This window comes from Eucyclogobius newberryi, unplaced genomic scaffold, assembly GCF_026437365.1.
Source record: "Eucyclogobius newberryi isolate DKJ021-1_F unplaced genomic scaffold, fEucNew1.0.hap1 SCAF_20, whole genome shotgun sequence".
Taxonomy (NCBI): domain Eukaryota; kingdom Metazoa; phylum Chordata; class Actinopteri; order Gobiiformes; family Gobiidae; genus Eucyclogobius; species Eucyclogobius newberryi.
In genome coordinates, this window is record NW_027315835.1 from 28,373,564 (window position 1) to 28,383,563 (window position 10,000).

Sequence of the window (10,000 nt, forward strand, 5' to 3'; positions counted from 1 at the left end):
TTAATGCACACGCGGGTTCTTAATGCACACGCGGGTCTTAATGCACATGCGGGGTCTTAATGCTCACATGGGGTCTTAATGCACACGCGGGTCTTAATGCACACATGGGGTCTTAATGCACACGCGGGTTCTTAATGCACACGCGGGTCTTAATGCACACGCGGGTCTTAATGCTCACATGGGGTCTTAATGCACACGCGGGGTCTTAATGCACACGCGGGTCTTAATGCACACGCGGGGTCTTAATGCTCACATGGGGTCTTAATGCACACGCGGGTCTTAATGCACACATGGGGTCTTAATGCACACGCGGGTCTTAATGCACACGTGGGGTCTTAATGCACACGCGGGTCTTAATGCACACGCGGGTCTTAATGCACACGCGGGGTCTTAATGCACACGCGGGTCTTAATGCACACGCAGGGTCTTAATGCACACGCGGGTCTTAATGCACACGCGGGGTCTTAATGCACACGCGGGTCTTAATGCACACGCGGGGTCTTAATGCACACGTGGGGTCTTAATGCACACGTGGGGTCTTAATACACACGCGGGGTCTTAATGCACACGTGGGGTCTTAATGCACACGCGGGTCTTAATGCACACGCGGGGTCTTAATGCACACGCGGGTCTTAATGCACACGCGGGGTCTTAATGCACACGTGGGGTCTTAATGCACACGTGGGGTCTTAATACACACGCGGGGTCTTAATGCACACGTGGGGTCTTAATGCACACGTGGGGTCTTAATGCACACGCGGGTCTTAATGCACACGTGGGGTCTTAATGCACACGCGGGTCTTAATACACACGTGTGGTCTTAATGCACACGTGGGGTCTTAATCCATGTTGTATTCTAGATCTCCTTTAAACACTCATTTAACAACATAAAGGTGTTTTGTTTGTCAATACATTCATCATCATAAAGTTGATATGGAGTTTGGCTCTCGTTTACATTATGGTTGCTATGGCGACAGCTGTGGAAGAACCTGTGGCTCATCATGAACTTCTGTCCAATCAAACGCTGCGTCACAGACGAGTGATGAAGCCTGTCCGCTCTCATCACTAACGTGTCACACACAGGGGCCCTTTTGCACCAGAAGGACCTTAGCTCAGGGGCCCTTTTGCACCAGAAGGACCTTAGCTCAGGGGCCCTTTTGCACCAGAAGGACCTTAGCTCAGGGGCCCTTTTGCACCAGAAGGACCTTAGCTCAGGGGCCCTTTTGCACCAGAAGGACCTTAGCTCAGGGGCCCTTTTGCACCAGAAGGACCTTAGCTCAGGGGCCCTTTTGCACCAGAAGGACCTTAGCTCAGGGGCCCTTTTGCACCAGAATGACATTCAGGTGGTGGATGAGTTTGCATCATCTCAAACCCTCTGGATTATTCAGCACTTGTGTTTTTAAGGGCCAATGCAACAGCTATAGGAATAAAGTCAGAAGACTGGCCCCTGAGTCCCTCCAAGAGGAGGAGGGCCAAAGATCGACATGTAGATAATATTGTCAATGTTGTTTTGACGATGAGAGATTGAGGTTCAGATTATATTGATCTAATTGACCTTTACAGGGACGTCCCACAGAGATGTAGCACCTCTTTCTCAGGGAGTCCTGGCCCCAGAGGGAGGAGCCTATTCTACATGTTCTAGTGTTGGAGGACACGGGGACATGTGAGGGCCCATGTTTGAGGACCGGAGCTCTCACTTGTCATATGCACTTTCACTTTTTCTCCTGTTTTTTACCCAGGTCGGGGAAGTTGGCCGACACGTCGCCCATGACGATGGAGTCTCGGATGTTCTCTTCAGTGTAGAGGCCCCTCTCGGAGCGCTTCCTCATGACCACGTCCGTAGTAGTGAGTCCTCCTCTTCCTCCGATCATCTCAGTTCTCCGGGTTCCTCCTGCCAGATCCAGACGGGGTCAGAAAAGGTCTTTGAGCACAGCTATAGTCCGGACATCTCACCTGGTCCTGACAGATACTGTGTGGTGGTGGTCTCCGAGGTGTAGGAGGAGCCGCCGCCGCCGCCGCCGCCGCCGCCGCCGCCGCCGCCGCCGCCGCCGCCGCCGCCGCCGCCGCCGCCGCCGCCGCCGCCGCCGCCGCCGCCGCCGCCGCCGCCGCCGCCGCCGCCCACTCTGTAGCTGGAGTTCATGGTGGACATGGGCGAGGAGGAGGACAGGTTGCGTGTGGGCGAGCCTCCAGGGAAAAGGAAGTTCTGATCCCATTTCCCGTTCATCGAGAATTCTGTCAACATGTTGCACATTATTTAAATGACTTACAAAGAGGTTTTTGGCATTTACGAACAGTAAATGTATGTTTTACAAACATGAACATAACTAGAGCAAAGCAGCTTGAAAACAAGTGGAAAAAGTTTCCCAAAATCTGTAAAAAAATAACTGCTCTGAATCTGTAAGAAGGATATAACGCTTTGGTCCTGAGAGATGTTATATGTTGTTTATATTGGTTTTGTGGCCTGAACAAATAGTATGTATTATTTGTACAGTTATTCTCTTTTACACATGCTGTTTAGAACCTTAACTTCAGCATTTCATGTTTCAGAACTCACAATAATGTGCTTAATATGCTCATATGGGCTTTTAGTAGTTAAAACCCCATCTACTGGCTGCAGAGGGAATGACTAAAGCCAGGTTTCCATAGGAACAGTGCGGCCCGAGGTGTTTCCACTGCAGAGTTGTGATCTGTACCGCCCTGTCTGAGGGGTCCGAAGGGGCCCATGAGAGGTACTGGCTTCCAGAGGGGGCCGGCTCACTTTCGGCTCCTGGGACGCTTTAACTCAAGATGATTGGACTAGAGAAAATGCAGACTCAGGTGAGAACAAAGTGGCAAAGCAAATACAAACGTAGCATCGCTCACCAAACTCTGAGTTGATCTTATGACTAACTTTATTTGTTGATCCGACAGACTTAACGCTACAAAGCTAATGCTCATTAGCATCAGCACAACACTTGTTTCAAGACCAAAAATATGACATTTCTGGTGCATAATGCATCTAACATGATCCAAACCCAACGCATTACTTATGTTAAAGGACAAATATTATGCATAATGTGAATTGTTCTCCTTTAAACATACTCTTGAGTATCTTTAGTTGACATATTATGTTTAAGAACTAAAAAAATAAAAGAATTGCTTATAACAAAGATAACTGCATTTGGGTCTCTGCTGTTTCCCGAGGGACTAACTGAGCTTTGGCCCCATCTAATCGGCTGCAGAGGGAATTACACAGTTTCACATTTCAGTGCTTTTGATGAGGGAACATAGTTTGCAGAAAGTGAAATAAATGCAGACTTGTGTCTCGTTTACTCTAGCCGTGTTACAAGTACAGAGTACTTCCTGGAGGGGCTGAAACAGTGAGCTGCATGCTGGTAGCCCCCGTTCATCTGCTCATCCAAGGAGAAGGATAGAGACCGTTCTCTAGCTAAAGACTGCAGGAATCAATAAAAAAAACACTTTGGGCACATATATGAGGTACCAATAGCTCTGTAAGAAGGTTAAATGATCTGAAAAGTCCATTTTGCATGAGATGGGACCTTTAAAAAAATGTAATTAAGGTAGAATTCAGATTTGATTTATTAAAAATATTTCCTTTATCTGGGAGACATCATCTGCTCTCGTAGCAGAGCTTTGTGAGCCAGGGCCACCTTTACCTGATGCATTTGATATAATATGTGTCCTTTAACATCTCTATAGGGACATGTGAGGCTGACCACTGCACCGCCCAGGGCCCTGGAGCCTGGAGCCGGCGGGACCATTAGCTTATACGTGCATGTTTTAGGTTGCACAGTAGAGTACATGAGCAGAAAGGGGCATGCGGTCTCTCAGGGTGGGTCTTCACCTGGGCGGGGGCGAGGGGGGGTCTCCTCGGAGCTGGCCTCTGCGTCTGTGCTCATGCGACTCCTGGGAATCACATCCACCTGCCTTTTCCAGGACACTGTGCGCAGGTCCAGGTCAGAGCCCACCAGCTTGACAACATTCCAGCCTTGTGGGAATATTTTGAGGTCTTAACAGGACTATTTATAAGTGCTCCTGTATGAATGTGAGATCAGCCGCCGCCTACAGCAGAGTCGTGTCTAGCTTTACGTGGACCTTCCCCGTGTGCGGTGCCTCACAAACCACCAGGGGGCGCCGAGGCTGAATATGGTCTTATCTGAGGAGAAGACACTGTTGTACCCACCGTCACCAGAAACACTGGGGGTCTTGGAGCCTCCTGGAGTCCTGAGCACCTCATTGCTGTACATGAGGAAGCTGTCGTACTCGTCTCCTGCTTCTGCGTCCACGATGGGGATGTCCGGGATGATGGGGACTGAGGACACACACATCCATCAACACATTTCACACCACAAACGTCTAGACTGTCAGCAAATGACTGCTCAAGTCTTACTGGACATTGGTCTGGTAGGCTGGGAGGCCAAATTGATGGTGGCATCTTTAAAGGGGCCCCAGCCAACTTTGTTCTTGGCCCGGACCTTGTACTGGTACGTCTGAGCGGTCTGGAGGTTCTCGATCAGGAGCATGCGTTTCTTGGGGTTGTCTATGTGGACTTTCTTGGCAGGACCCATGGGCTCTGGGAGAAGAGACTCTGCTGTTACATCCGAAACATTCAAGATCGGCTCTTTATGAGTGGCTCTTACTCATGTCGTCATTGATGGGCGTGTAGATGACCTCGTAGGTGGTGATGTTGCCGTTGGTCTCTGCAGGCTCCGCCCAGCTCACCTGAGTCACTGTGGGACTGATCACGTTGAAGGCGAGACGTCCTGGTTCACCGGGGGCTGAGGGAGAACAGGGTCATTATTGAAACCTTATTATTTGGTGAAACGTGACCCTGCCAATGTTTCAACAGACAAACATTGCAGCAAAATGAAGATCTTAGAAACATGAGCAAACCTACAGTTCTTTCTTAATGTTCATAGTTATTGTGGCTATGAAGCGTGTTCACCTGAGATTGTGGATTCCATTCCGGTTTCATCTCAATCTTAAACAATAAATTCACTTCTAAGCAGAGTAGTGTGCCTTGTATTACACGTTACGCTGCACTTTATCGATCCCTTTTGTCTGCTCACTTACCGTCTTCGAGGGTCTGGCAGGGCACCATGTCAGTGTCGTGTCCTTCTCCCAGGGCGTTGTAGGCGCACACTTTCATCTCGTAGTCGCAGTAAGGATACAGGTGTGTGAGCTCAGCCTGTGGGCTCTTCACATCCAGCACTGTAGCGTCCTTCTCTGGGTCTCCATAGATCCAGTACTTCACCTGGAACACAAGCACGGCAGTGATAAAGTGTAAGCGACCTACAGGTGATTACATGAGCATTGCCATGGTGACAGGAAGGCCGGACATCAGACTTTTCGTTATCAGATGCTTTGTGCTTTGAAAGTTGGAATAACTTTCATATTCATATTTATCTGTTTAATCATTTGGTCAATAGATCGTCATAAATCACATTTGGTAAAGTGTTCATTCTTTATATATACACTTTATATAAGTTGTTTTATCATAGTTCATTGTTTTATGTTGCACAGAATCATCAGAGCAAGAATTCACAAACAGGAAATATTTGTGAATTCTGTTACTACGGCAATAAAAGCTTTTCTGATCCATTTCCAGAATCAGTGTCAATGTCACGCTCACTTTCTCAGAAACCTTCAGATAAACTAACTATTCATTCATCTATTTTATTCATTTAGATATTTGATTTGAGTATTGGTAATTGTCTAACTGAGGCTGGTGCCCCACATGACTCTTAAACTATGATAATAAACATACCCACAATGCAGTGTGTCATGTTTGAACGTCGCCCTCTTTCATAAGCTGGAGGACATGAATAATAACACAAGCATGTTCAGCATCATTACAGTTATGTTCTTGTCCCCGTCTTAGGAACCTTTGTCTGACAGTGACAGTGGAACATTCTGGGCTGAACTATAAAAGAACTATAGAAGAACTATAGAAAAGAACTATTGCTGGTGGTCTGGTTCTTGTTATAAAAGCTAGTTCAATGCAATAAGTGACTTTAAAGGATCAGGTTCATTACGATATTCCTCATTGAAATACCATGTAATAAAACAATAATAATATAATAATATGGGTGTTTTCTACTGGAATGATATCTCAGGTGTTTGTCTTTAGGATGAATCAGGAAGTGACACTTGTCTTCTTGTATTACTTCACCTGCTCTTCCTCTGTGGCACATGAGTACGTGAGTGTGTACCTTGTAGCCCAGGGGCTTGCCGGACGGGGGGTCCCAGTTGAGGCGGATGTTTCTGGGTCCCGTGGCCAAGGCCCTTGGATTCCCAGGGGCCAGAAGGCGTCCGGTCGGGGACGTGGCCGTCTGGTTAATGAAACCCATCTGCTGCTTCGGGCTGATCTCTGCCACACAAGCAAGTTCAACACAACATGAACATAAAGACTCTAAAGGAACATTCTTCTGAACATACTTAAGTTATGTAATATATCATTTGTGCTGAAAGCTTTAACAAGAGGGGAAAGAGCGACACGGACATTGTTCCCTCATTATGGTGTTAAATCTCTAATATTCAGGTTGAATGTTGTGGTTGTGTGTGTTTTGCTCTGGGACTGAACTGCAGTCTCGTGTTCTTATTTGAATGTATCTCATCCTTTTGCTCTTGGAAACGTTCTAAAGATTCACACGTTTGCAAAGTTGTTGTAGTGTTCAGCTCGGTGCCTTAGACTCTGGAGTCTTTGTTGTGCAGAACGTGTGTCACATTCTGTTGCCATGGTCTATTTGTGCTATTTGACTCATCCTGCACATGCTCCACACTGACCTCTGTCGGTCAGGGTCACCGTGGTGGTCCTCGGCTCTCCCAGCGCCGCGTTGTTGCCGGGGTCAAACAGCTCCAGTTGGAAGTTCTCTTGCTTGATCGGAGCCGGATACAGTTTGGGATTGATCACAATGTCCTTCTCGGTCTCTTTCGGGTCAAACTTGAGCGTTCCCGACAGATCGAAGCGCTGGGCCTTCTTGGTGCGCCACCTGACCGTCGCCGGAGTGCCCGGGTTCCGAGTGCGGATCACGGGGACTTTGTAGAGCGGCTCGGTGGTAGAAAAGCTCTGGGTGGGGCTCTTGAACATCACCTGGCTGATATCTTTATGTAAAAGCAAAGAAAGGATAAAGTAGCCCTGCGGTAACGAGGTTTGAGGCGTGTCAGAGGTTTACCTGGTAAGTCGGCGATGGTCACCGTGGTTCTGGGGTAGCGTCCTAGCTTGGCCCCCTGCTGAGGGTTGATCAGGTCCATGTGGAATCTTTTCACCTGCTTGTCCTCCAGAAGACCGTCTCGCTCCGTCAGCTCCAGCAGACGCACCGGCACCAGCTTCTGCGTCTCTCCAGGAGCGTAAGTCAGATCTCCTCCCACAGTTATAAAGTCCTGCCACAGAAACACAGGAATTTAGTATCGAACAACATTTTTCCACGGTGATTTTTCCGTCAATTGGACTCATGTTAAATTGTACTTTTGGCACTTTTGTGTTTGTGGCACACGAGTGACACAGAGCCGGGTCTTAAACACAATAAGTGTATTCTAACCCATTTGTGAAACTCTTGACGTGATTGACAGTAATAAGTGTCCAAATCAAGTCCAAACCAGAACTGGATATGGCTCAAGGCAGAACTGAACTCAAAGGCTGACGCACAAACAGCATTAAAGCGTCTCAGAATGATGAAAACATGTCTTTGTCTCCTTTATGGCCTGGTGTCATGTGTTTGCAACAATGAATACAATGATAATTCTTTTGCCATTTTAGGGCATCTTAAATGTGACGTTCACAAACCGAGAAACTCTACCGGGGTAATTTAGCATGACGGTTGAACGATGTCGAGGCGTTAACAGGTCGAATACGTTTGAAACTCTATTTGAAGACGCCCGACACGCCCGACACGCCCGACACGCCCCACACGCCCGCTCGGTCCTCTGGCAGATGGTGCAGTGTTGGTGAGCAGACGGGCACCTTCTTGTCCTTGGCCGTGTGATCGATGGTGCGGTAGGAGACCTGGGCGCGGCCGTCCTCTCTGATGTCCCTGATGATGGGGATGTTGGCCACCCCGTCCTGCCGGCTGTAGGTGTAGTTGTCCTGGAGGAAGGAGAAGACGCTGGGGGCTGCGGGACACACACAGTTATCGAGCATTTAGGACTGAGAAAAAACACATACATCTAGAATATTCAAATATATTATAACTTTAGAATGAGATTTCGTGACCACATGAAGTCGTCTCTGTTGCACTGTACCTGACCAAACCACAAGAGGGCCAAGAACATGTTTCAAAGAATGAAGTCTTAACCCCGCCCACTAAGGGTTCTGGCACCTTGAGCTCCAGCAGGCCCCTCCCCCGTGGTCCCTGACAACTGTTGCTATGCTGCTGAGAGGGACACCTGATGATGTCATAGCAACGGCTGAAAGACTCGTTTCTGAGCCGAAGAGGACGAAGGACAAAGGTTGAAGCTGGAGGTCTGTCTCTTCTGTCACTCACAGAGGAGGCGGAGCCTGTCCCTCGCATGATTATGACTCATCATCATTTATTCATATTTGATTCAGAAATAGTTTGGCTTTGACATTGTCCTGTTTGGAGTAAAGGTCTTTTATAGCTCAATATTTCCTCGACTGATCCTAACTAAACAGTCTCCACTCACGCTTGCCCGGTTCGATAGTGTGAAGGTCAAGCCCTGCTGAGGTCAGCCTAAGCCCCGCCCCCTCAGATGTACCGTGGTCCTTGGTTATCGTGATGTTGACGAACTTCTTCCCGATCTCGGCGATGCCCAGCGGGACGTCCAGAGCCTCCACCTGCAGCTTCTTCTCATCTTCATCCTGGTCCTTCACAAACAGAGGCACGTGCACGTCCAAAGACTCCACCCCCTCCTGGAACTCCACCGCCCCAGTCGCATCTGTGGAGCGGGGTTAAACAGCTGCTTTTAGAGCCTTTCATGAAAGCGACACAGTGTCAAAGGCTTTAGAAAGTACATTGTCCATAACGTGTCTCTTTTTTGTGAGATAAAAATACATTGCTTCAACCAATAAGGAGGCCTTGTTCTTATTCATCCATCCATCCATCCATTTTCTACCGCTTGTTCCCTTTCGGGGTCGCGGGTGACTGGAGCCTATCCCAGTGACTTCGGGCCTTAGGCGGGGTCCATCCTGGACAGTGGCCAACTTGTCGCAGGGCCAACACAGAGAGATAGACATTACACACAGTTCACGCTCACATTCATTCACTTGTGCCAATGACCAATTTAGACCAATTTAGAGTCACCAATTTTTACCTAGCACATGCATGTCTTTGGACGGTGGGAGGAGCCGGAGAACCCGGAGAGAACCCACGGTAACACGGGGAGAACATGCAGACTCCACCCAGAGAGATCATGTGATGTTGGTCTCCTTCTTGGGAGGCAAGAGCGCTGACCGCCTTTGCCACCGTGCACCCCGCTCATATTCATGGATCCCAAAACTTTAGATTGTTATTTTTAATTGAAATAAGTCAAGTACAAGTAAAGATGAAGGAAATATCACACAAACTGCACTGTACGGCCTTCACAATACTAACCAAGTAGTACTATAGTACTAGTACTATAGTACGCTCTGAATACGAGTTATCACAATACTAACCAAAGTACTAGTACTATAGTACGCTCTTTGAGGCTGCTGAATATTTTATCAATATGTTTTGCTTTTGTACGCTTTCATTCACTGGTCTGTGTCAGAGCCCTAAAGAGGGTCAGTGCAGAGGGTCAGTGCAGAGGGTCAGTGCAGAGGGTCAGTGCAGAGGGTCAGTGCAGAGGGTCAGTGCAGAGGGTCAGTGAAGAGGGTCAGTGCAGCGGGTCAGTGCAGAGGGTCAGTGCAGAGGGGCACTGAAGAGGGTCAGTGCAGAGGGTCAGTGCAGAGGGTCAGTGCAGAGGGTCAGTGAAGAGGGTCAGTGCAGCGGGTCAGTGCAGAGGGTCAGTGCAGAGGGTCAGTGCAGAGGGTCAGTGCAGAGGGGCACTGAAGAGGGTCAGT

At 48.4% G+C, this 10,000-nt stretch overlaps 1 protein-coding gene across 1 annotated transcript in view; it reads right to left on the reverse strand.

Annotated features, from left to right (window-relative positions):
• Positions 1 to 10,000, reverse strand: part of itgb4 (integrin, beta 4) — a 71,344-nt gene that overhangs the window by 24,067 nt on the left and 37,277 nt on the right. The window contains exons 25-37 of the mRNA XM_072455744.1: positions 8,716 to 8,895; positions 7,964 to 8,112; positions 7,176 to 7,383; positions 6,787 to 7,104; positions 6,213 to 6,370; positions 5,074 to 5,254; positions 4,641 to 4,778; positions 4,391 to 4,573; positions 4,184 to 4,312; positions 3,851 to 3,988; positions 2,125 to 2,232; positions 1,954 to 2,001; positions 1,736 to 1,891 (exon numbers count right to left, since the gene is read on the reverse strand). Coding sequence (XP_072311845.1) covers positions 1,736 to 1,891; positions 1,954 to 2,001; positions 2,125 to 2,232; positions 3,851 to 3,988; positions 4,184 to 4,312; positions 4,391 to 4,573; positions 4,641 to 4,778; positions 5,074 to 5,254; positions 6,213 to 6,370; positions 6,787 to 7,104; positions 7,176 to 7,383; positions 7,964 to 8,112; positions 8,716 to 8,895 — 2,094 coding nt within the window. The remainder of the gene's footprint in view (positions 1 to 1,735; positions 1,892 to 1,953; positions 2,002 to 2,124; positions 2,233 to 3,850; positions 3,989 to 4,183; positions 4,313 to 4,390; positions 4,574 to 4,640; positions 4,779 to 5,073; positions 5,255 to 6,212; positions 6,371 to 6,786; positions 7,105 to 7,175; positions 7,384 to 7,963; positions 8,113 to 8,715; positions 8,896 to 10,000) is intronic.